Source organism: Hippoglossus hippoglossus, chromosome 15, assembly GCF_009819705.1.
Source record: "Hippoglossus hippoglossus isolate fHipHip1 chromosome 15, fHipHip1.pri, whole genome shotgun sequence".
Lineage (NCBI taxonomy): Eukaryota > Metazoa > Chordata > Actinopteri > Pleuronectiformes > Pleuronectidae > Hippoglossus > Hippoglossus hippoglossus.
In genome coordinates, this window is record NC_047165.1 from 12,033,825 (window position 1) to 12,060,069 (window position 26,245).

Consider the following 26,245-nt stretch of genomic DNA (forward strand, 5'->3'; position numbering starts at 1 on the left):
TGATGATGCTGAGCAGATAGCATCGATGGAAACCCCAGATCATAAACCAAAACCGTGAGGAGATGGACAGATGTGCTGAGTGAGGGAAACACCTACGGCAGGGAGATTGCACTCTATTATGGCTGTGATGAATGAGCTGGGTTTCTCATTCTGATAGCTGCCCACATGCTCCATGCTGCTTAACTTTACGCAGCCATCATGAACACACACATATCTATTAAGCTTCACACACGCACACAAGCAGGAAAACCCAGCTAGCACTGTGCAGGTTATCCCTGGCTGGGACTGCTGCATTCCACAAGCCCCTGCTTCCAGATTCCAAGGAGTAAAGTGTACGTATGTGTGTTTGCACGTGCGTGTGTGTGTGTGTGTGTGTGTGTGAGGACATAAGGGCAGCCTTTTCTCCCGTGTGTCAGTTCCAATCTGGCGAGAGGCAGCCGTCACAGAGCCTAACTGTCGGCAGCGGCACAGAAAGGAGTAGGAGGAGGCCTCCGTCTTCGGCAGCCCCGCGACTGAAATCCCTGTGTGTGTATACTCATGACGGATTTAGATCACACTGTGATGTCTTATTCATGCTGTATCAATTCATAATGACCAGGCCAGTCCCCGATGTGAAGACGTGCATGCGCGCACACACACACACACACACACACACACACACACACACACACACACACACACACACACACACACACACACACACACACAAGTCTGCGCACATGTGTACGATTGGGACGGTCATTGCAGAAGAAGTTGTGTGCAAGTGTGTGTGTGTGTGTGTGCATGCATGCTTGTGCGTTTATTTAGAGCATCAGAGCTGGTATGTGCGGGTATGTAGAGCAGTGTGTACCAGACGCTGGACACATACACAAAACAGCACTGATGTCCCAGCGCTTTAGTGTGAATATTTAACAAGCCTCAATCCATCTGTTCAATTATTCATGAGGACGGACACAGAATCGTTAGTAAATATAAACACTGCCTTTTTCTCCCCCGCTTTCGCCGCGTCTTCGCTCCTCGTCTTTTGCACCTCTGACCATCTCACTCTCTCGTCTTTCTTCACTTTCTACCTCTTTTTATGTCCTCCCTTTCTTTCTCCCTCACCACCATTGTGCTGTGGTTGTGAATATTTCAGATGGTGGAGTGGTTTTTAAATTACCCCCTTTTGGCTTCCGCTCTCCTCACATGGTTTGGTCTGCATTTCTCTCTCACACACAGTCCGACTCGTAAAGAAAACAGTGACAAGCCATAAAAGCCACTTTTACCAGCTGACAAGGACAGGGGCAGGAAGAGGGGCAGGGGCAAGGAGTTGAGGCCTGCCTGGTGTTGTTGGGTTGGCAGCCAGGTCAGGTATTTCCGAGTCCTGCCAAAAGCTGGAGCCTCAGCCCTGCATCTAGAAAGTTTAGGATTTAAAGAACGGCCTTTTTTTCTGTCTATGACTATAATGAATTAATAGAATTAAGTTTTAATGAGATGTTGCTGTTACATTTTCAGTATTGTGAGCACAAATCTCTGAGTCGTACATTATGGGGGTTTGTTCTTATCTTTATCAAAGAGGATGGTCTTTCAGTTTCAGAGCAGGAGGTGATATCATGTTCAGATTTTGTAATGCTCTCACTCAAAACCTGTCTCTTGCACTCAAGTAGACCCTAGTGCCTAGATTTGCTTTGCTTGTGCTCAAACTGTGAGCTTGCACTCAGATTTTTTGTTGCCTGGACAGATTTCCTGCACTCCAGCTTCAGCTCTTCTCTGCACGCTTTTTGATGGACGTTTCATGCACTCACAGAAGCAGCATGAGATGAACTGAAGCTGGAGCGCAGGAAATCGCACAGTTTAAGAACAGGCTGAGCTAAGTTAGGCACAATTAGGGGCTATTTGAGTGCAAGCACAGGGTTTTCGGTAAAAGCATTATTAAATCTGAACATAAAATCAAAAACTGAAAGACCAGGAAAAATCTTGTATAAAGATAGGGAAAAAAGCATGCACAGCACATCTCTTGGAAAAATTTAACCAATACCAATTGTAAGGGTAGAAACCACTCGTGGTGAGTAAAGCAGCCTCTAATGCACGCAGGTATTTTATTCTCAGAACTAAAGTTCCCCCAACTCACTGAACTCTTTGCTGTCAGTGTTTACTTAGTGTCAGATCAACCACAGTCAAGAAATCAGAATGTCTGCCGTGGCACAGAAACCTCCTGATGAAGACGGGTTGCCATGGGGACCGCTGCCAAGTGGGGGCCCAAACGGTCCTCAGAGAGAGAGAGAGGGTGGGGGGAGAGAGAGAGAGAGAGAGAGAGAGAGAGAGAGAGAGAGAGAGCGATAGAGAGAGAGACCTAGCACGTCGAGGCAGGTCATTCATCAGCAGAGACAAAGGGAAGGAAACGACAAGACCAGCTTGGACCATTAAAAGCCTGCCAGACACACACACACACACACACACACACACACACACACACACACACACACACACACACACACACACACACACACACACACACACACACACACACACACACACACACACACACACACACACACACACACACACACACACACACATTCACATCAGTCTTTCATGCAGTCATACACAAAAAGTCAAAGGTTGCAAGAGTTAACTTTCTCACTTTGCGGCACAAAAAGTCTTGGAACACCACATTGAGTTTACGAGCCAATCAATCTGCACCATATGAAAAGGAGAAAATACTGTATTTTGAATAGCAACAAAGTCCAAAACAAGTGGGAATGCGGTGACAGCAAGATGATTCATAGGTTTAATGATAGTGCATGTTATTTATTCTTGAATAATTCTTTCTTCTCTTTCTTACACTGAGCTACCGTTCCCTAAGCATCAAGCAATCAACAAACAGAAAGCAGCGTCTCGCCAACACAAACACAGAGGAGGCAGCTCCGCATCAACACATAGATGAGGCCGCTCTTTTATCTACAGTCAAAGCCATATAAAGAATGTAATCCCTTGTGTATGCCTGCCATCCTCACATTAGCACACAGAGATGTAATTATAGTGTTTTTCTCTGTGTGTTTGAGTCTAATTAGAGTTATTTACATTTTCTCCCTTGTGTGTGTGTGTGCGCGCGCATGTGCATCTATGTCCCCCTACCAGTATATCATGGTGTGTGTTCAAAGTTTGTGTACGTCAGGATAGCCGTTGTCAAGCAATAACTCAAGAATATAAGATGGAAAAATGCATCTCGAAGAAGTATGAGACATCCCCCCTCTGCAATACTTTGCCAGGTATTCCTCGGCTCCCCTGTAGAGCAGGTACCACCACGCCCTCCCCTCCTCCCTTATCCCCCCTTACCTCCCGGGGAGTCACACAAGGGAAGACCTCTCCTAACCGTCCCCTCACCCCACAGCGTAATGCTGCACGTTAGCCGTTAATGAAAGAAACACCCCTTCAAACAAGCCCGTGTAGTTGCCAGCATTTGTTTGTGGCAGCAACAAGCAAGACGGTAATCAAAAACCACAGAACACCCCTTCGCCTCCCCCGCCCCCCAAAACGCCCCCCACCCTGAGCCCAAACCAGATGCTATTCCCCGGGGCCAGCCATCAGGCTAACTGCTTAGCACTCCTCCAACTCCACTCACCTATATATCCCTAGGTTTTTTTAAGGTTTTTTTTTCCACCATCCTGCTGTCCTTCCTTCCTCCTGCTCCCCCACCGCGAAAAGACACTAATTACAGACATGGATGAGTAGATTACAGATCTGAAGTGCAGTGGAAATGGAATGAGGAGAAGTCAGGGGTGGTGGGCTGGGGGGCAACAGGTCGTTAACAGTGATGAATGCAACTCTATTTTCACTGTTATTGTTCACTGATGTTCCGCGCCGCGCCTCTCACCTCTGCGCCGCCGTTCCCATACCTTCTCGTCAGGGCAATCCATCACCAGCAACTAACTCTAACCATCTCTAATCATCCCTAATCAATTCCAATTATCTCTCCTCTGCCCCTCATGCATCAGTGTCTCTGATATCTCTCGGGCCTGGGAAGACACGGAGCAGCGGCGAAGATAAAGAGGTCGGCTCTCACGACGCAAAGAGCAGTACCACGCTTGCACTACCTCATTTCTCCATTAAGATCAAGAAATTTTTCAACCACCTTAAAAGTCAAACAGTAATGACATGTAAATATGAATTTGTTCGTTTTTTGAGGAGATAATTATGGCATTTAAAAAAAATCTACGTTCCGCTAAAAACTCTCTGTCTTCCCTTTGTAGTGAAAACTCATTACCCCGTTACCTTGATGACTGCTTGGGAGTCAAGTCTTTAAAACTCCCCACAAAACGGCAGTTCACTGCTCATTTAACTGACAGCCTTTTATTAACCCTGCTAGCTTTTCCTCTAAAGTTTAATGAGAGCAACGATCTCATCTGCCACCCCCCACCCTCACCCTCCGTCCATCCCCAACGTCCTTCTCTCCGTTTGTCCTCTCAGCAGGACGTCTAAGACAAACAGCCACTTTGTTATACAAGCTTTTCCTCAAACCCTCACTCTAGAATGAGAAAGAGAAACAAAGAAAGAAAGAAAGAGTGGAGTTGAAGAAAGAGAGCGAGAGAGAGAGAGCGCGAGAGACGGAGAGTGAAATAAATACAGAAAAAGAGAAGTGGGACAATTAATCCTGTGTCTATGAGAAGGGAAACCATCTGGGTTAGTGCTCCACCTGAGGGTAGTGGGCTTTCACATTAACCCCTCTTGTTAAGATCATAAAGGCAGACACTAACAAGCCCCAGTGTGCACTATGAGCAAGTGCAAAGACACACACTCGCATACTCTTACGAATCCATACACAACCATGGACTCTCTCACTCCTTCACTCTCGCTCTCCGCCGTCCTCAGACACACAAACGCAGAAATGAAATAGCGGCGAAAGTCGTCCCCTGGGAGCCGAGAACCTTTTAAGTCCATTAAAAGCTGCTGGTGGGAGCGAGACGAGGCTGTAACCTAACCACGTCAGGCTGGAACCAGAACTTATGCTGTGACCCAGACACACCGCGCTCAGGTCTTCTACCGCTGCTACTGATTCCACACATACTAGACCTCATTTTTAACAAGCAAGAGGCTTTTCATTAATGAACCAAACATAGGCCCCCCCATAAAAATTGTATTATTTTCAATTGCACGGCCCTGGATGGTACATTTGTTTTAACTGTGAAAAGAATGTGTGCCACTAGCACACCTGAAAAGCTTCAAGGTCGATTACAGCGCTCTTTTATCCAGGCTAGGGATAAAGAACAAATGAGTTTATACACAGACACATAGTGAATCGATTAAGCAACGTTAAACAAAGTCTCATTCTCCAGAACGTGGCAGGAAAGCGGGTGCTAGGTTTAGAATAATGAGCATGAAGTTAGATTGGATGAAACAGGGGAGCTGTGCTAGCACAATCCTCTGGCTGTTGGCAGAGCTCGCCGCTCCAGATGGACTAATCACGCCTGTTCAAGGCCATCCACTGGTCTGGAAGGCCCCGGTCTGCTCTGCGTCTGCTCCAGCCAGACAGACAACCCAGCGCTGCTCAGTGTTAGCCAGCCACAAGTAGGCCAGCCTTGCCCCCAGAAGGGTAAAGCTTTGCCCCCACAGCCCCACAGGTTGGTTTTGCCATAATGATAGGTGACATGGGGAGATAGTTGCGAGGAAGTGACAGATAGATTCAAGATGGTGTTAAACATCAAACGCGAGATGAACGGATGGCGGGCTGAGGCTGGGGATCATGGGTTAGCAGCACCGCTATGTGGATAGAAGGGAGGGAAATGATTTTTCCATGTCCCACTGTTTCATTATTCCCAGATGCTTCAGGTAATCTGAACTGAAATAATGGGAGCTGGAATGATCAGCCAGCAACAGGGACACTGATTATTCTGAAGCAGGGGGAAAAAAAACACTGAGCCTTGTTGCAGATGGGAATAAAAGTTTAACATTACTGTGGGATTGTCTCGCTGTATGGGGTGCATGAGTGTAAGGATGCGTGGGTGTGTGGCAGCATGGGATAGGCCTTAACAAGTGGAAACCAAATGAGGACTGCGACGACACATTTCATTCATGGGACTGAGGTATTTGAGTCCATTGGCAGAGTGAGCTTTGGGACATCTCCAGTGACATAAAACGACCTCATTAGGTGACACAGACGTTCTTTCACCTGGAACAGAGTTTAAGGTCTAGCGTGTCCCTTAGTTCAAATCCCAGTGTCACACCAACTCCCTGTCAACAGCGGATTCTCTCGCAGAGAAACTGCAGACGACCTGGCATGGCGGCCCCACAATGTGCATGTAACTTTCCACTCGCTCAGTTTATTAAGTCTCACACACAGACAGTGCAGTGGAAATCACAGGGTATAGTCACAAAATAAGTCTGAATGTTAATGAGGTCTGATCACCTTCCAGCAAATGTAATCAAATCTAAATTGTCCTTTAATTATGTTTAAACCGAAGCCAACTTATTTCAAACTTTTTTGAAACCATGCTGTGCAGTATATAGTTGTAGTTGTGCACAATACATCTGAGCAACAACAGTGGCTTGCGTAATAAAGAAAAGATAGGAAGATGAAAGATAGATGGTGTGTTTACTCATAGAAAAGAGAAAGTCATTGAAATAAAAAAAGTGAACTTACAGTCGAGACAGGGCAGGGTTCTTCTGAAACAGCAACTCCGGAAGTTGCTGCAGTTGATTACGGTTCAGCCGCCTGCGGCAGGGAAAACATATGATCAACCAGTGAGTTTGTGTGTGTGTGTGTGTGTGTGTGTGTGTGTGTGTGTGTGTGTGTGTGTGTGTGTGTGTGTGTGTGTGTGTGTGTGTGTGTGTGTGTGTGTGTGTGTGTGTGTGTGCCCTTGAGTGTGTAGGCTGTGAATAATATCTGCTAGCTGCCGTAGAATCGGCTTAGCCACAGGCTATTGTGTTTCAGTGTGCTCTGAATGTCACATAAATATCCAACTGAAAGTTCAGGGGAATTAAACTGCTAGTAAGAGACAGCGCTGTAAATTATCTCTGCACAGTTAAATTAGAATGCCGCGCCTGGTAGAATTCACTGCTGTCCCGACTTTCCCAGAGAAATGGAACAGCAACAGCATTCCCTGTTTAAACAAATGAATTAAATACACCACTTATGTGAACATGACCAGATTTTTATCTGGGGGGAAACCATCAAAACAAGATGTTCCCAAATAAAATTAAGAGAAACGGACAAGCCCATTCGAGCCCAAGGAAGCCCTGACAGGAATGGTGGCTGGCAACAGACTCCGTGTCAAACAACTAACGTCCAAGACTGGCAGGCTTTATGCAAATACAACAATTAAGTCAATGAGGAACAGACTGTTGCTAATCTGTTGGAAACCACAACTCTCTTCCCTCTGAATGGCCCATTGGAGTGAATGCAGCGGCTGTGCTACAGAGAGGCTACAAATCTGTAAGGCAGGCCGCTGCCATGCCTTTGGACACATTGAGACAGATGTTGGGACCTGTGCCACTTACAGTATACACCAAGAAGAGCACTTGGCCAGCTGAGGTGGAGATTTAGTGCTTAATGGGCATTAATGGTCTGCCGCTGCTCCGTTCACACTCAACTGTACCTGCTGGTGGGTTAGTGGCTTTTAAACATCAGAGAAACGAGCCTCCACATTGGTCTGGCACATGGATTCGTCTACCCAATGTTTGGGCTCAGATGAATATGGAGGAGGGAAGGCAAGTTGTACATGGCCTCGGCTTTGGTAATGTAAATTGTTAATGTGGGTTTCAGATCAGGGGAAAGTCTTTTATAAGTTAACCACTATGTGTGCATGACAGCATGTATCCATAAAATCATCTGCTGTGCAGGTTTCCATGCGGGTAGCACTATTGATTTGCTAATGAGCCGGTTGAGGTGTGGTTGACTGTGTTTGTCTGTGTGTTTTCCCAGCCTGTTTACAAGCTGCGAGGGAGGCCTGGTGCTGTCCAGATGAGCCGGGGTCTGCGGTGGGGAGGCCTCTTTAAGCCCACAAATCCCAATGAGGGCATTCCTGTCAGGCAAAGCTAATAAAGAAAAAATACTCCCGAGCCTACGCCGTGCCCTCTCTGCACCCTCCGACCACAATGGAATGACAGGGAAGTGCCTCACACTTGATACACCATTTACGGTCAGTTCCCCCTGGTAGGCTCATTACACACAACTAATACAAGAACTGAGCACAGATCAGTGGAGGGGTGAGATTTTCATTTAAGAGTTCAAGTTCAGAGAAGAAATAAAAAATGTGTTGTTTCTGGTCACGCTGGGTGGTACTCACAGTCTCTCCAGCTCCTTCATGTCATCAAAGGCCCCGCGCTCTATCACAGTAATCTGATTCTCCATCAGTTGCCTGCAAAGAGAGAGGGAGGACGGAAACAGAGGCTTAGAAACTACATGATACAGTGCGGCTTTGACTTTTTTTTTTTTACAAGTCTGTAGATGGTCACTCAGGCTTTAACAAAGTGCAGGGGGGCTCGGGTTTGGGTGGCGAGACTTCTTGCAGTATGTATATTCAAGCTGCATGCAGTTTATTCAACGTCTCTCTCTCTCTCTCTCTCTCTCTCTCTCCCTCAAACACACACTCTCACACAGGGGGCAGTGGTGTGGACTGAGGGCACAGTGTGGAATCTTGGCAAAAGAAGCAGGAATAGCGGCCAGGAAAGTTTCCAAGGTGGCTCAGGAACCGTGGGTCCGGGCTCTGGTGTGGTCCACTGGGTGCAGCGGTTGGGTGGAGACGAGATGAAAGGTGGCCAGGGGGTCAGAAAGTGTTAGAGGGGAAACTGAGTTGGACTGTGAGGTTTTTACAGTTGGCACAATTAAAAGACAGTAGGCTGTGTGTGTGTATGTGTGCCTGTTGGATCGGATAATTGGACAGAATCAGAGTTTAAGGCACTACATGAAGGATATTAGTCAAACAAATGCTAATATGGATGCACACAAACACACAAGCAGTTGCACTTCCTTGCCCCAGCCTACTTTGCCAAAGCCAACGCACCAAAAAGAAGGCTCGGATGGTTTTGGATGTGTTACAACAACACAAGTTCAGGAATGAGAGAAAAGCGTCCAGCGGCTTCAGAAGCAACAAGAGCTTCCCTTCATTACGTGTACAACTGTTCTGTGTTGAAGCAAACCTCTCATGTCTCCTCTGAGGCCGCGCCGCGCTGCAACTCAGCAGTCTGGGCTTCCTCCCCATCGAATATAAATGCTAATCACTGTTCGCACTCCAAACACACAGAGAAAAGTGTAATTCACCTCTGATCTCTTTCTCATGAATTTAGATGGAAGTGAAAAATTGTCGTGAGCACTTTTGAATCGAGAAAACTTTTTTTTTTTTTGCAGAGAGTCATCCTGCCTTCAATTTTCTCAGATGGTTCATCTGTTGTTCTGCATCCCCCCCCCCCCCCCCCCCCCTCACACACACACACACACAAACACACACATTTTTGATCTAGACCAGCCGAGCACTCAGAACCAGATGAATGGTGGTAAATCAGCTGTGTTGATTTTAGACTGACAGGAGAGGTGGCAGCTGACTGTAAAGATAAACCTCTGTTCCTGTTTGGCTCCTTCTGAGGGTTGCCCAGGGGTCAGCAGGGTCAGAGGTCTAACTACTGGTAGTCTTGTGGCTGTTGCCCCTCAGAGATTCCCCCCCCCCCAATACACAAAGACAGACTTCTTTTTTCTGGTTGCACATGCAGACACGCCATGCACCCACACCATACTAATCATGCATCATGTATATGGTTGTCTGACATTTGAGAAAGCGAGCAGTGTGCAGTGTGTGTGTGTGTGTGTGTGTGTTACATGTGGTGCAGGGGTCGTGTTGTGAGAGAATTTGGCTTTTTACAGCAAAGGGAGTTCTGTCTTTAATACCCCTGCAAGGAGTTGTTTCCTTCTTACTTGCTCATGACAAGCTGGTGACATGAAGGCATTTAACCTCCACGTGGGGGTTGGAGGGTGGTGCAGAAAAGGAGGCATGCGTCGGAAGACGAGAGGGGACAAGGAGCGGTGGGAACAAGCGAGGAAACAGAAGGGGACAACAGGGGGATGGGCGAGTCACGACGAGGCTCGAAAATAGTCGGGCTTCGCTGGGTAGAAGGAATTATGGGCAGCTCGTGTTACCTAAAATGTGTTCAGGTCTACACGGCTTCCTCTTCAGCGGAGGTTTTTAACACCTATGCCACAACTCACAAGTGTGTTCGCGCACACACACACACACATAGACACTTGTACAACTACTTTATTACCTGAAGTCACAAGTGCTTTTTAATTTCAGCACAGGGTGAGGTAGTGACTTCGCCTGAATGTGTTAACTGTGTGGAGAGCCTAGTTGTAGTGGCGCTTGTGTACACATTACATGTTGATGTGTGGGAACAGAGGGCAAGTGAGTGTGTGTGTGTGTGTGTGTCTGAGGGACAATAAGTGCCACTACAACAGGCTGAATACAGTGAGAGAAGTCCATTACATCACGGGCTACAGTCACTCAGCAGCTTAATGTACTCCCGAGTAGCACACTTGACGGAAGCATCTCCACTCCGCTGGGTTTGTGCCAGTTTGAGCTGCAGGTCTGTGCAACTCGTGAGCTGCAAGGTTGGATGCAGCTCTGGCAGGCATGAATAGATAAACTCTGACACAGACATGCACTGCGGGATACACATACAAACATCCCATCATTGCACAATAACATGAAGCCAAGTACTTACAGAACTCGGAGGTACTTGAGTCCAGCGAAGTCACTCTTGGTGATGCGTGTGAGGTTATTCCCATTCAGCTCCCTGCGAAGACAGACACAGAAAATACGTATGAATAATACATCGTTATCCTCCCTCTGGACCAGTTCAGCCTGATGACTCAAGGAGCAGACGATGACACGGAGGCATCTTTGTCTACTGATACCTGAGTCAAATTTCTTATCTGGAGCATGAAAACAACCGCACAACTTCACATACACACACACACAGACACACACATTGCCCCGAGCTGTTTGTTCAAGCATACTACTGGTGTAATATATGCTGAGAAGGTCTTTAATTGCTGGTGTTTTCATGAAATGCAAATTGCTTTAAATGTGATGTTAAATGTAACATACACTGCCGGGTAGAAATGGAAAGGCTGCGTTAAAGGGGAGTTCATGTTTATTTCTAATACCACTGGGAGAAATTAAGGAGTCCTATTAAAATGGAAGCCACATTTGAGTGGCCTGTTTGTCTTTCTATTCCAGCCCTCTCCCACCAACAGCGGTCCCTCCGCTATTGGTGGGGATTAGCAGGAGCCAGTGGAGGGGATTTGGGAAGGGCCACAAGGCCAGAAAGCTAAGTGCTGTGGATATAATGGGAGCAGGCTCCCTGCTGAGAGCTGGCAAGCGCTGCTAAAAAAGAGAAAGACAAAGTATTTGAAAAAGAGAGGATTTGAATTTAGTTTTGGTTTCTTACAAGTATTATTGTCATCTTCTAACTGGTTGACAATAATTATTACCTCTGTCAACCACCCTGTTTATTTGTTTGTAAGCAAGATAATGCAAAAACGAATGCGCGGATTCCCACAAAACTTGGTGGAATGATGCAATATGGGTAAGAAAATAAAAGCATTACATTTGGTGAGGATCAAAATCAGGAGACAGACCGTTTTTCACTTTCTTGAATTTTCGGGAGTTTTTCTACATTTTCTTTGATTTCTCAGAGAATAATTCATGGGTCTTGGTGAAAAACATCTGGCATATAGGGACTGATAATTATGAGTTAGCGCAATTTGGTGCAGATCCAACAAAAAAATTCTGGATCCAGTGAATTCAAATGTGGTTTCTTCAGGGGCCTGTCCGGCCTACTGAGTGCCATTCTACTTCTCAATGTGTCGTGTATTTGATAACTCCAGAGGTAGCATACAGAACTTGCGGTCGTTTGGTGGATTCAGTTTCATCTGTTGATATAAGAGAGGTTTGTATTGTTATTTGTTTCTGCAGAACTCTGTGGAAGATTAATATTTAACCTCAGTACCAGATTGTATTCTCATGACTGAGCGAAAAGAAAAAAGCAGGCAAAGCACGCAAAACCGTACGAGCCACCCAGGTGCTGAGACAAGTCAAAATACAGAGAGTTTCTCTGTGCTACTGCACTTCCTAAGCATTATGGGTCCACCCTACCCTGACCTCCCCAACCCCCCCGCCCCAAAGTACAACCAAAAAACTGGTTCCAAATCTACGCCAAAAGCGCTGGTCTCTCTCCCTCAGTCACTCTCTCCTTCTCTCGTCTAATGACCACTCCAGGGACTGTAGCGTTATGCAGTACGAAAGAGAACGGTCATTATAGACAGATGGTGTGTGTGTGTGTGTGTGTGTGTGTGTGTGTGTGTGTGTGTGTGTGTGTGTGTGCGTGTGCGTGTGCGTGTGTGTGTGCGTGCATGCGTGTGTACACAGGTGCATCAACAGGCCAAGCGACAGGGCCACGGGAAATAAATAATGGACTGGGCTTCATTAGCCTGGGCTCTGATACACACACATGTGGTGCTCATTACAGGTGCTTACGCAGATAGCCGCACACACACACAGACACCCACACACACTTCTGGATTTCCAATGTCTTATCTTCAGGGTGGTCACTCCGGATGACATCCGGAGAACATTTAAAAGAAGAAAGATAGAAGAGGAGGAAGAGACGGTAAAAGCGAGGGGTGGCAGGGAGAATGTGTGACTCACACATAAACTAGTGAAATCACACTTTTATCCTGCAGCTACGAAGTCTTAATTCATCCTGTAATAAGAGACATGTCATAGTTTCAGCTTGTACTGTGGGGTTGACTAATCAGACAAACTCTCAAAGTATTTTGTGCGTTAAGATGTGGTGACTGAACTAATTTCCCTGCGCTCAGAGGATGTTGCAATATCCTGCTGCAAGAGTCATCTGAAAGAGCACATTGGCCGTGCACCTGCTCATCAATGCAGGTGACATTTAGGCAATGCTCAAATGCCACCAGCATCTTATGATGTTTAAAATAGTCATAGTCAACGCTGTTTATTTCCTATTCTGACCTTTTCCGTTGGCATTTTGCAATAGAAACCATGCAATGTTCTCAAGACCTTGAAATTGAGCAGGTAATATCAGTCCCACTATAGCTCATATGCTTCAAGGACTCATGACTTGTGTACAGTATATGGACATGACCTTCTGCAGTTAACCGTTATGAGAAGAGCTGGGGATAGCACTTTTTAACATTCACAGTAACGAGCATGCATTTTGAAGTGGACACTTGGCTTTATGAAAAGAGCACATGGCCCATATAAATTGTTATAGCTCCTGCATGGTGTTTGACCCATCTGATGATGTCTGATGACCCAGGGGAGTGATTTGTCTCCGGGGGGATCTTGCCAAGTTACTCCCTTGTCTGTGAGGATGCTCTGCTGCTCGGGCTGATGGAAAATAGCTGGGATTCCCATCAGCTTCAGACTGGGAAGTAACTTTCATCATAGTGCGTGCTCACACACACACACACACACACACACACACACACACACACACACTGTAGTGATATGTAAATGTCATGAACATTGGTGCATGGTTCTGCATGGATGAACACGTCTAGGTGAACCCACAACTTATAGAAGAGAATATGAACTCCAGGCATTCATACAGTCTGGAGTCATGGGTTCTCATCTCTGTGTTGACTCCACGTCTAAATAAGTGCACTGTGTTCAAAAGTAATATATGGAGTCAATGGCTCAAAGGAAAATCTGCTGTTTATTAGCGACAATATCAGCCAGTGGTATTTTTCTTTGTTTTACAATCAAAAGGAGCTCAGAAATGGTTTTTGGCACAGCAGCAAAGGCAGGCGCACTCCTTTCATACACAGATGTTTTGTAGTATGGACTTCATGCGGGTTTTCACATCATGGTACTTCAGTATTACTTCAGAGGCTGAAAATTATTAGGTATCATTCCCAGTTCCTACGGCGAAGGATTTCCACCTCCAGCTGCTTTAGTCAAATCCATTCCATCCTCTGGAAACTCTGTCAGGATCCCCGATGCTGACACACTTCCTGGAGAGCAAGTGGATTTATGACATCACTATCTAATCCTTTTTCATCCTCCGTCCCGAGCTGATTGATGCCTAAGAGTACTTCCTGGTGCACCTTCCCATGGGTGGACACGCGGCAGCTACGCTCCACTGCTCTACATCTCTATAATTCAAAGGGGCTCAGAGGAGTGCTACAATGCTGAAAAACTCATTATGTTTATTTCTGCCAGCTGCTGGGGTCCCTGGGACGAGGGGGACCTGGTTCGCATTGAGAAACTTTACATAAAATGAAACCCCACGACTGGAGGGAGGATAAGCAAACGCTCTAAGGCCTGCATCCACATACACTCACGCGGATAGAGATATCCACATGTGCTGACCTTCATACACGAAGACCACATAAATATACAGCATCGAGGAAAAAACACACAAGCACCCCTACTGGCATGCACACAAACAGCGCCAGTGGGAAAAGTCAATTGTTCTGCTGGGAACAAAGAACATAATGATAACAAGAGAAACTACTGCTGGCTGTATAGCTTTCCCCCAGCACTATCGATTTATGCAGACACTGCAGACCTGAAATTAATACAGACGGAGTGGGACAGCGAGGGCTCGCAAACAAGCCAAAGTGATGAGTCAGTCTCTTAAAACGACGTATAATAAGGCAGACCACTCAATATAAAGTTCACACGTCTCAACAGTCTTGTCAAAGCTGTCTTTTTGTATTGATCAGCTGTCCCACTTTGGTCTCTAGAGTTGGGAGGGCACTGAAAAGTTGTTGTCGCACTCTTTTTCTGCAATGTATATGAAAATGTGCTCCCTCGCTGGGGTTAGACACGACTCACGAAGATGGGTCACTGTTGCTACCAAGCTTCAATTTACACTTCAGCTTTCAGCCACAAAGAAAAACATGAACAATATAAATAGTAGTAGTGGGCTGTAGCAAAACATAAGCAAGAGAAGAAATCAAGAGTCCAGGGGTGCAAGCAAGTATTTCACAAGTTGAAATTAGTTCCTTTCATCGTAATTTTAAGGGTAGGGTAGATACGTTTTTTCTAAAACACTTTTTTATCATATTTGTTGAAATCCTCTTCGCATCCCGATAGCCACCAATAAATAAAGTTGTGTGAAAAAAGAAAACAAGCCGGTGTCTGTGGCCAGATCAGGACTTTGGTCCTGATCTGGACATTGGTGAAACCCGCTCTACTGCAAGTTAAAGTTTATTCAAACTCTACATGGGCTCTACCATAAGGATTTTGACAGGAAGTACATTTCTCTGGCCCCCTTCCTCTTTGAAATTAGATTTAAATTACCTATCAAGGTTCTTTTTTTTTGCAGTGCAGCCATTCTGTTTGGCTGCTGTTGGCACCGCAGGACCATTTGTCCTGAACAGGTTTAGCCTGGCAGGGAAGACAGAAGCCAGCTGATTTGAGGATCGGTGGCACAGCGCTGCCCGAGCTCCATGCTGAGGAAACAATCTTATGACCAGGAGCCCGAGGTCTTGTACTGTTGAAGCACGGACGCCCATTAATCAACAATCCCACACTGATAACGGTATTTGACCGGCCAGTGAGCGCACTCCCTAATGAATGAAGTAAACAGGTTGAAAAGCTGCCAAAGAGCGAAGCGGTTCTCCTCCTCCAGACTCGAAAACATATGGACGTGACAGCCGTGAAACACGCAGGAGGAGAGGAAAGATAGAGTCACCGCGAGACAGAAAAAGAGAGAGCTTCTCTGACAGTGTTGTTAGCTGCCTGAAAGCGACGGACTGGAGAAGTGTGGTGGAGTGTTACGAGTAGACGGGGAGCGGCGAGGAGCTGATGGGCTGTCTGGGAAACGTCAGCAAGGACACAATGCCTCAACGGCTGGTAGACTGTACAGAGAAAGTGACCTACATACTAGCTGGTCCAACGGGCTACAGGACCGGGCAGTACCATCCGGTCTCACATGGTCCAAGATTGAGAAAGTGAAAGAGAGAGAGAGAGAGAGAGAGAGAGAGAGAGAGAGAGAGAGAGAGAGAGAGAGAGAGAGAGAGCAGACCACCATGACCAAAATAACACACTTTAAACCCAACTGGAACACTTCTATCCAGACTGAGAGGTCAGATTTCTGCTCAGCTTGAACAAAACATTCCCTCTCCTTTGAAATGTGGCTTTCAGACGCGCAGTTAGGGCCCTCAACTGTACATTTTTTGTGCGCGTGTGTGCGTCAGAGAGCGTCTAAGTGTGCGTGCGTTCAGCGTGATAAGACTGTGCACAAGTGTTTTCCCGGCTCCTGGGCTCCTCAAGGGCTGTTTACTTTTTTTTTTATTGTAATTTGATTCTGCTTTGTCAGGCCTTAAAAGCAAGACTGCTGATAGGAAAGGTAAACATCAAGCAGACGCACACAGGCGCACACACACACACACACACACACACACACGCACACACACACACACACACACACACACACACACACACACACACACACACACACACACACACACACACACACACACACACACACACACACACACACACACATAACCCCTTGTCGAGCCTTGACCCGTGTAATCTCCTGCATCTTGCTGAGCCCCTCTCATTTTTCTAAACAGCTACAGGTAAAAGTCAGGGACCCGAACCCAAGCATCTGTCTTTTGCTGTTGTTACCCGGCCTTCACACTATACAACTACAACCTTGACAAGGAGACGCGGTTGTTGTTTTTTCCCAAGTAGAACACGCTGCTGTCAGCAAAAAAAACAGACAGATAGCGGGAAGGACCGGGAGATGGGAGGGGAAAAGGGGAGGCAGGGGAAAATGCATGGGAGGAAAGTAGCACGCAGACACTTTGTGATCAAACATAGATAACTTATGACACTCTCTCAGGCCGTAGTGAATCAATTAAACATCTGTTCCGACGACGTGTGTTGCTGCCACAGGCTGGGAAAAGAACACACAGCAGACTGTAGTAGAGACAGAGACAGAGGGGTCTTTCATGGCTTATACTGTATCTGTAGTTTGTGTAGCGACAGACGCCGAGGTTCTGTTGTGGCTTTGAGTCACACATGAAGGCATTGAGCCTGTATGAATGTGTACTCTGACTGTGTCATATGGACAAAACATCTGCTCCGCCACATCCACGCAGAAGACCGAGGAGAAGTTTGAGGCATGTGCAATGACGACTGGTAGTTTGATGGATGCTGCGCGTGTGCTGGAATCTGTCTGTTCACCCCGATGAATAAGGAGTTGTCTTCCACTGAGCACACTGAGAACTAAGCTCATCTGCTCGGAGATATCTCCCACAGCAAGATATATAATCCAAGGCAATTAAATGATCAATTAGTGTTGGAAATCTATCAACAGCTATTTTGGTAATTAGTCACTTATTTTTGCCACTTTTGGAGAAAACCGACAAACATGAGCATTATTAAACCAGTCTCTTTGATTTCTGTATCGCGCTTTCTTAACATGCTTTTAAGATTTTTGTTACACGCTTATGTTTCATCTTTTATTGTGAGCTGTCCTGTATGATTGATTTTTCATTTGTTTTAAATATTATTTTAAGCTCTCTGTGCAAAGCTAAATTCCCTGAGGGACAATAAAGGTTTCTTCCGTTCCTATTTTAAGACAAAACAGTTCATGGATTAAAAGATTTAGAAAAGAAATTGAAAGCAAAGTAATTTAGTTTTATATTTAATATATTTGTTTCAATTGTGTGAAAACAATTCTGGTATTTGGTGGGACCATTTTGAATTTTGTTTAATAAATTTGTATTTTTGTCATTATTTCATTAGAAATTAAATTGACCGACTCATTTATTTGACGGTGAACTCTTTTGCACTGGTTTGATAAATGTGCAGATCTCAAGCTGCCCCTGCATCTGGAATCCTGTTTCCTCTCAAACTTGTATCACATCAGAGGCGTGACTGTGGATTACGAAGGCATATCTACAATGTGAGAGAGTGTTCATCAATTAAACACACACACACACACACACACACACACACACACACACACACACACACACACACACACACACACACACACACACACACACATTTAACCCCCCCAACCCTTTCACTCTTCTAACACCGGCTTCTTACTGGCCATAGCCAGGAGGGTTAAAAGCGAAGATGCCCGTCTGAGAGATGAAAGGTGATCTACGTGGACTCTCCAAATTAGATTTTCATGGTCTGCTGAGATACAGCCACTTTTAGACAGGCGTGAAAAACAATCACGCATGTGCACTCACATATGCACACACACACACCTCATATATAAGCGTGCCAGACATGCACAAGTAGAAAAAGTGCAGGACATTGGCGTTTTTTTAACACACACACACGCTCACAGCTTTGCGAGGGTCATTTCTCAGCTCTCATGAGGGCAATCAAACACTTCCAGAAAGTCGATGTGTTCATCGGGACAGCAGGTCAGTACGTGTCTGCCGGCTTTGATGCTAAGCAGTCTGTCATCGCTCCACTTAAACGTACAACACACTACCTGTGCATGTAAGTGAAATTTAAAAAGGGATACAAAGACACATAAGACCGAAGCTAACAATTGTTTTCATTATTATCTGCTATTATTATCAATTTCTGGATTAATTGTTTGGTTTATAAAACATCAGTAAACAGCTAAACGTTCCATCCAGACCATTAAGGCAATGATGTAAAATGTTTTGTTTTGTCCGGACAACAGACCAAAATCCAAAATATTTATTTTAATATAATAATCAGCAAGTTCTCACATTGGAATAACTGTGAAAAGTTTGGTGTTTATGCAATAGCTTAAACAACTATCAACTAGTTCCAGATACATTTTCTGTCCATCAACTAATCAATGACAGAAACTCAAATAATTCTTGCAGTTTCACATACCGTTCGAAAAATAAAAAGAGCCCTGGGTGCCACAAACTATGAACTACACAGTAGCTTATTACGACTCACAAAATCCTCAAACTCAAATGACAGCTATAGAGTGAGAAGGCGTCCACCTCCATCTTCAGTGCAGGAGAAAAGACCACAGCTGTGTTGCACAGGCAGTAAATTGAACTGACTGAGTCCCAGGTCTGTAATTTTACAATGCTACACTGAACATAAACATTCTCTGAATGATTTCCATTCCAGGCATTATCACTCCTCACGGGATTAGCGGCTACGAGGATGGATATATTTGACTGGGGGGGGAAAAGGACCTGAATGAAATTCAGTCTGCCCCTGGGCTGGACCTATTTAGCCTTTTATGATAAATAACATAATCTTGTTCATTCATTAGCTTTGTGGTTAAGTTACAAGTCTCTTCAATCTGTGCGGTAATCCCTTCATTAGCGATAACCACTTCAGTTACTGTGCCAGCCTCGCCTTGAAGGATCTCCACGTCCAACTCTCAACCAGCCCAGCTCCACCCCTCACCCCACTTCTTTGTCTCGTCACATAGCCGGAGCTGGCAGGTAGTGGGCAGGCTGTGTTCAGTCTTGTCAGTGTAAATTATGGATCAGGTGGCCGGTGAGATATCAGTTGTACCAGCTCTGTGCTGGTGCCAGAAACACCACAGGCATTCCCTGGCACGCACACACACAAGTAGCACGCACGCACGCACGCACGCACGCACACACTCACGCACTCACGCACGCAAGCACGCACACACACACACACACCTCCCACCTCCACTCCCCCAAATACATACATACATGGTTATCGAATCGAGGGAGCCCCCCATCTTCAAACACCTCTAACCCTCATGTGTTTTCATCGAACATTACTTATTCACTGCACGCATGCACAAACACATGTGGGTGTACATGCTCAAGTGTTTGAACAAACACAAGTTAATGTCAAATTTATGCAGGCATGCATGAAACACACACACACACACGCATATGGTGTGCAGCCTCCACCCCCTCTTCTGGATGATCTCCAATATGCCCCCAAATCTCAGCACAGGGTATTTTCTGGCACAGAAAATTCATCATCAATACCCTGGCTTTTTGCAATTAGGGGATAGTACACACATGTTTGCGCACACACACACACACACACACACACACACACACACACACACACACACACACACACACACACACACACACACACACACAGCTATTGCAAATCATCTCACTCACAGAGGAGACACATGTAATCTAAGCAGAAGGCGATAAAGCAGGGAGAGAGAAAAGCTGCAGGTTTGGTCGATACCAGTCTACCTAAAAGCTTCACTAACAACCTTTGGCGTCTGTGTAAAGTCACTTTAATCAGCCTCACAGATGCAGATTATTCTCTCTCCGCGTCTGATATCGATGCGATTACCATGTTAATTTGATATTTTGCCACAGCAGATGAATAAAGAAACGACGGGGGAGAAGAGAGGCAGGGAGAGGATGGATACAGAGAGGGAGGTAGAGGGGGAGGGAGCGGCCGGTGGCCCGTACGAGGCAGGGTGTGATTTTAACACGTGGAGCTCGCCGTCTCATTACAGGCCTCAGTCTGAGGAGCACAGGGGTCAGATCTGATCCAAACCCTAAGTGACAAGTGCAAATGGGATTCTGCTGTCTGTCTCAACACCCCTCCATACACACCCCCCGCCCCACTAACTCTCACACACACTTTCTCCAAAAAAAACGAACCCCTCCTGCTTTAACACACTCAAAAGCATCACCCTGCATACAAACGCACACATATGCATTCACGCCAAATTCCATAAACGTACCACGGACCAGCTACACAGTGTTAAGTGCAACCTTTTCGGCTTCCTCTTGTCTGCTTCTCTTCCCAGCATTTACACTACACCCTCTCCTTCCATTAAAGTACATTTTTGCAACGTGATACACTTGAAATCGTTGTACTTCCAATACATTTCTACAATAAAAAGCACCAACGTCTGGGACAACGTACTGTATAAACTTAACTTGCTCATTACTCATGTTTGACCTCAGTAGCAGCTGCACAATTTCATTCACATGAACACATATTTCCCAAATTCATACACATAAATCTAACCGTGCACATGGGACCATCGTGTGGGGCAGTGAGGGCTGTGTTGACTCGCACAATCACCTTGATGAATCACCGGGTATAATGGCCCGCAAAAAAAAAACACGAGAGTCTCCATTGTTATGTAGTTACTCTCTGCGGAGGCTGGCTATCTTCTGTGTGACCTACACACACAGCTAATACAGTACATGCACCACTACACACACACACACAAAGGCAGGGACCCAGGAATAAATTGCACATGATCTCTACACACCCCATGTTTCAACTGCAGCATCCTGAGTGTGCGAGACATGCTTGAAAACGTCCAGAGATGCTACAGCGATAAAATCCTCTGCTGTACATGACCTTTGAATGCCCAAACAACTTTAGACACAGAAATGCTCTTGAGCGAAGGGGCAGAGTATATTTCCAGGGTGAATGGCCATTCATGTAAAAGGAAACCACAAAATGACCATGTTTCCTCTCTGCTTCAGTGTTGAACCAGCATGTGCGCATAACTAAACCCGGAAACATGCCGACTGCTAAGCGAGGGAAAAAAAAGGTGTTCTTAGAAATTAAATATGAAAAGCATAAAATATGCAGCCAGCTCCCACTATGCCAACGCTGCCTCTGACACAGGCTTTCTCTCCTCCGTTCCCACCGCATGTTTTATTCAGGACTGATATTCTAAAAGCTGAAATAGAACAATCTATTTCCCCTTGCACTCCTCACTTCTGATTTACTGATGAATATTTCAGAGGAATGTCAGAAAAGACAGAGAAACTCCACTCTGCGAGCCGGCTCCCGCCTCACCTCTCACTCCCTCTCCCGTCCTCCCCTTTGGTTTTACAAGACAGCTACGTGATCCTCCTGCAAGACTCACTTAAGTAGCAGATTTGCTTAATTTTCTACATGATTTAACAATTCGCGGAGCGAGTGTTCAGGGGGCATGAGAAGGGGAGAGAGGGGAGTTTTTGGCCCGGGAGTGGAAGAAAGTGAAAGGGGGCGAATGGAGGGAAGAAAGGAGATAAAAAGAGACACAGTGCCCTGCAGACAGGACTCCTGATATGTGGGGGGGAACATATTCCCAAGCAGAACAGAATTTATCCTCGTCACAGACCAGGCTGCAAATCTGGTTGTCTCACAATTTGATTTAATACAAATTAAACAAGTCAGTCAAACTTTACTTTTTAAACTCTGACACATTAAAATAGTGGAGCAAAAAATTAAACTCCATATATTTAATTTCAGAATTGACAGAAATATAAAAAACATACAGCAAGCATGAGCAAGCACGTAAGTAAATTATGGACACATGTGAAAGGCACACATCTGCTCCTGCTCTTTCCAGTCCCTCATGCCTATTTATACCTGACTGGAATGCCAGTGACTGACTGACACACACACACACACACACACACACACACACACACACACACACACACACACACACACACACACACACACACACACACACACACACACATGATCACACACATGCACACACACACACACAGTGTTATGGGCAGGGCTATTGTTCTCTTTTGGTCTAAGCAAAGTCATGTGCACTTCTACAAGATTGCAAGGAAACGGTGAGAAAAGAGCAGAGAGGGTCAGTTAGGGAGTTTCTCTGTCTCTCTCACACACACACAAACACACACACACACACACACACACACACACACACACACACACACACACACACACACACACACACACACACACGCACACACACACCGAGGCAGAGTGCAGATGGTACTCACAGTCTTTCAGTGTTGCGGGGGATATTCCTTGGCATGGTTTTGAGACCCAGTCCATGGCAGTCAACTGTGGTGCCACTGCAAGCACACAGGGCTGGACAGGCACTGGTGCTGCCTATGAGCAGGGCAGAGAGCATCACCACCCACATCCAGAGTGGCTGCCCGACCCGAGTGCCCATGTCCGCCCCAAAACTGCAACCTCTAACAGGCATATTCACCACCACTGCAGCCTGCTCCTCTTCTTCTTCTTCTTCTTCTTCTTCTTCTTCTTCTTCTTCTTCTTCTTCTTCTTCTTCTTCAGCAAACCCCTACTTCTCTCTGTCCACCTTCCTCTCTCTTTCTGCTTCTCTGCAAAACCAAGAGTCCTGCTACACCTCACAAGTCCTCTAGAATAATTCTAAATATGTGGTGAATATAAATAGAAAGAAATCTGTCACAAATGCTAATATTTTCCTTTTTTTGCTGTGAAGCAAAACAAATCCTTTTGCTCTTCTAGATTTCTTTTGATGTAGATCTGATATCCAGCACAGTTTGTTGATGTAAAAAAAAAAAAAAGGCTTCTTTCTTTCTCTTAATCTTCTTCTTCCTTGCAAACTCTTCTCCTTTCTTGTCTTTGAGGAGTTGCTGTGCTCTGGCGTGCACACGTCTGCGTCTCTGTCCTGCTCTCACTCAGTCCCGCTCTGCTCTGCCTGCCTGAAGAGAGAGGGAATAAGGAAAGAGCAGAAAGAAAAAAAAGCCAGTCTATTTCTCTCTCACTCTATCTCTTTCTCTCTCTCTCTCTCTCTCTCTCTCTCTCTCTCTCTCTCTCTCTCTCTCTCTCTCTCTCTCTCTCTACACACACACACACACACACATACACACACCAGTCATCCATCACAAGGATCTACAAATAGCAGAGCCCCCGACTCCACCCCTGCCCCTCCTCTCCTCCCCCACCCCTCTCCCTCCTCACACATCATACCCCCCCAGAACCCTGCCTGAACTCTCATTCTTGAGATCCGTCTTTCACTCCCTTGATTCTATTCACAATACAAATCTACTCCTCCAAGTATCTTTTTTTTTTCCTCTTTATTTCACTCACTCCAATCCTTTTCTCTCAGGTTTGCCTCCAGGCGAACCCCCCAGAGAGAGACCTAACCTACATGACACTGCATAACCCCAGCCCGAAGGGAGAAGCAGCGGGGAGACTGGGCTCCGCGAGTGTGTGTGTCTGTGTGTGTCTGTGTGTGTGTGTGTGTGTGTGTGTGTGTGTGTGTGTGTGTGAATGTGTACATGTAACGAAGGAGAATCCACTGGGGAAGATAGGAATCAACACCTCGGTCCTCGGAGGCAAAAAAGCAGGAATAAATAATCCTAAGTGTGGGTCTTAACGTGTAGATCAAGTGTGGCCACACACACACACAGAAGCTACAGCATGAAACTGGAGTGAAAAAGCACGAAATACACACAACCGCACGCACACATTCATGATTTGTTGGGAAGGCAGACCACAGCCATAAAAAGTAAGTCAACACTATATTTTAAGCGCAGCATGGGTACAGGAACAGAGATTATATCCTCACATATATATACATATACAAATGAAAATATAAACAGCTACACTCACAGCCATACCTGCTCTGCTCCTGGAGGAACTGGCACACAATCCCCCCCTTAGTGCCAGGACCGTGAATTCCCTGAAATGGACTGAGAGCATCGAGACATAAACGGGACTGTGTTGAGAAGGGGGGGGGGATTTCATGATAAGCAGCATCTGCGGCCCATTATTTATTCTGAAGGAATTCTGAACAAATATCACTCGGTAAAGGTCGACATCTAGTTAAAACAGGGGGTGTATTAGAGTCTAGCCATTGTTGACAGTGTAATTGTAGCTTTCACGAAACTTTTCCAAATGCATATTGTAGTGCAGCTTGTGGGTTTTGCAAATTAGCATTCAGTATTCTGCTCAGGAAGCGGACCTCTTGTTTTTATGATTCAGTTCAAAGTGCATTGTTCGCAGTTATATCCGCTCAATTAATCAAACCAGTTTAAAGTGAGCAGTTACCGAGGGGAAAGAAGAACAATAAGCACTTCTTCACTTCGGTCTGTGGCGCAGATTTTTTCTATTGAACCAATGTGTGATTATTAGATCCCAGGTATCTGTGAGTCTGCGTGGATCCCTTTCCTAATGAAGCACCATTGATTAATGCTGTGTCAGCTGCTGAAAGGCACAAAACCAATAGTGAATGCTTTGGCTGTTTTCCTGTTATGCATAAATATAAGTTACTATAGTTTGACAAATGCTCACACGTAAGGAAGATGCTTGAAATCGTTTCGCAAAAATGGCAACCGAGACAGATTTTGAGCATGTGTCTGTGTTCGTGCAGTCTCCCCGTCACTGTTTTTGTGGTGTATAAAGGATTCTTGAAAAATCCTTGATTCTGAGTCACTCAGAAACTAGTCCAATTTCTGATTTGTTCCTTACTTTGTGCTTGGTGAATACTCTGAGTTTTTATATTGATAGAAAATTGTGGCATACGAATATACAGCTCACCTTAAACCTGCCTTGTCTCAGCTCGGCTAAAGCCACTTGATATGTGGTCTAGTTCCGCAGGGGGCTTTGCAGTGGGGTGGATCCCTCCCAACACAAACAGCAGCACAGTCCCACAGACCTAAGAATCCCATTCACTTTAACTGACAAAGAGAAAAGAGAAACCGGCAGGGAAGATGCAAGCCGAAACATTTGACTTTGTGATCATCCGCCTGCCTTTAGGCTCGACTAACTCGAAAACATGTGCGTATGCATATATGTGCAACATTCAGGTGCACACACAAATACACACCTCAGGGAAAAGAAGCTCCATCTGTCCCAGTAAAAGTGTCAGTGCAGCGTAGATCTTCCTCCTATGAATGGCTAATTAAAGAGGAGACAGTGGTGTTTAGCGGTAATGGGGGGTGGGGGTGAAGTCCCTTCTCTCTCACAGCCGTGATAGGAATGCACACAAATACACAACAGGAATTATTCTGCTGCTCTCAAAGACGTGGGACGGCATGGCAGCAATTTCCATTAAGTCTGGGGGAGAGAGAGAGACCCCACAAACTCTCGACTCAAATGAAGGACCAACAGCAATTAATGGGGAATAACACCACGTTCAAAAAATGCACAGTGCTGCCGGAGCTGTGGGCAACAAACAAGCTTGCACCTACATTTAGAAATAAAGGAGGCAAACGTGCACCGAGACGAAGCTGGCAGCTGCTCGTGGCTGAATAGGGGAATGAATCGGTTAACGTCGGCATGCTCGCCACACAAAAACTGAAATGCTCCTCTTCAGAGTGAGAAAATAGAAAGAAGCCAAATCTGGCATCCAGAAAATTCCACAGCACGCTTCAACCCAAGTTATTTGTATTTCACTCACAGAGGAGCTGTGCGCTTGAGAGAAAGGAAGAAAAGAAACTCCTGCACGAGAGAAGTGTCGAAGCACAAAACTATGTCAGTCTACGAAAGTGTGTTAACTTTAAATTTATTATCTTGTCTATTTGAACACAAATGGTCCGTTA

General features: G+C 45.6%; 1 protein-coding gene across 8 annotated transcripts in view; it reads right to left on the reverse strand.

Annotated features, from left to right (window-relative positions):
* Positions 1 to 23,440, reverse strand: part of slit1a (slit homolog 1a (Drosophila)) — a 90,170-nt gene extending 66,730 nt beyond the window's left edge. For 4 of the 8 annotated variants that reach the window (XM_034608404.1, XM_034608402.1, XM_034608403.1 and 1 more), the window contains exons 1-4: positions 22,712 to 23,439; positions 10,690 to 10,761; positions 8,265 to 8,336; positions 6,620 to 6,691 (exon numbers count right to left, since the gene is read on the reverse strand). In XM_034608404.1, coding sequence (XP_034464295.1) covers positions 6,620 to 6,691; positions 8,265 to 8,336; positions 10,690 to 10,761; positions 22,712 to 22,920 — 425 coding nt within the window. In that variant the 5' untranslated portion in view covers positions 22,921 to 23,439. Of the gene's footprint in view, positions 1 to 6,619; positions 6,692 to 8,264; positions 8,337 to 10,689; positions 10,762 to 22,711 lie in introns of all 8 variants that reach the window. The other 4 variants (XM_034608400.1, XM_034608398.1, XM_034608399.1 and 1 more) reach the window with 4 other exon arrangements.
* Between the last annotated feature and the right edge of the window lie 2,805 nt (positions 23,441 to 26,245).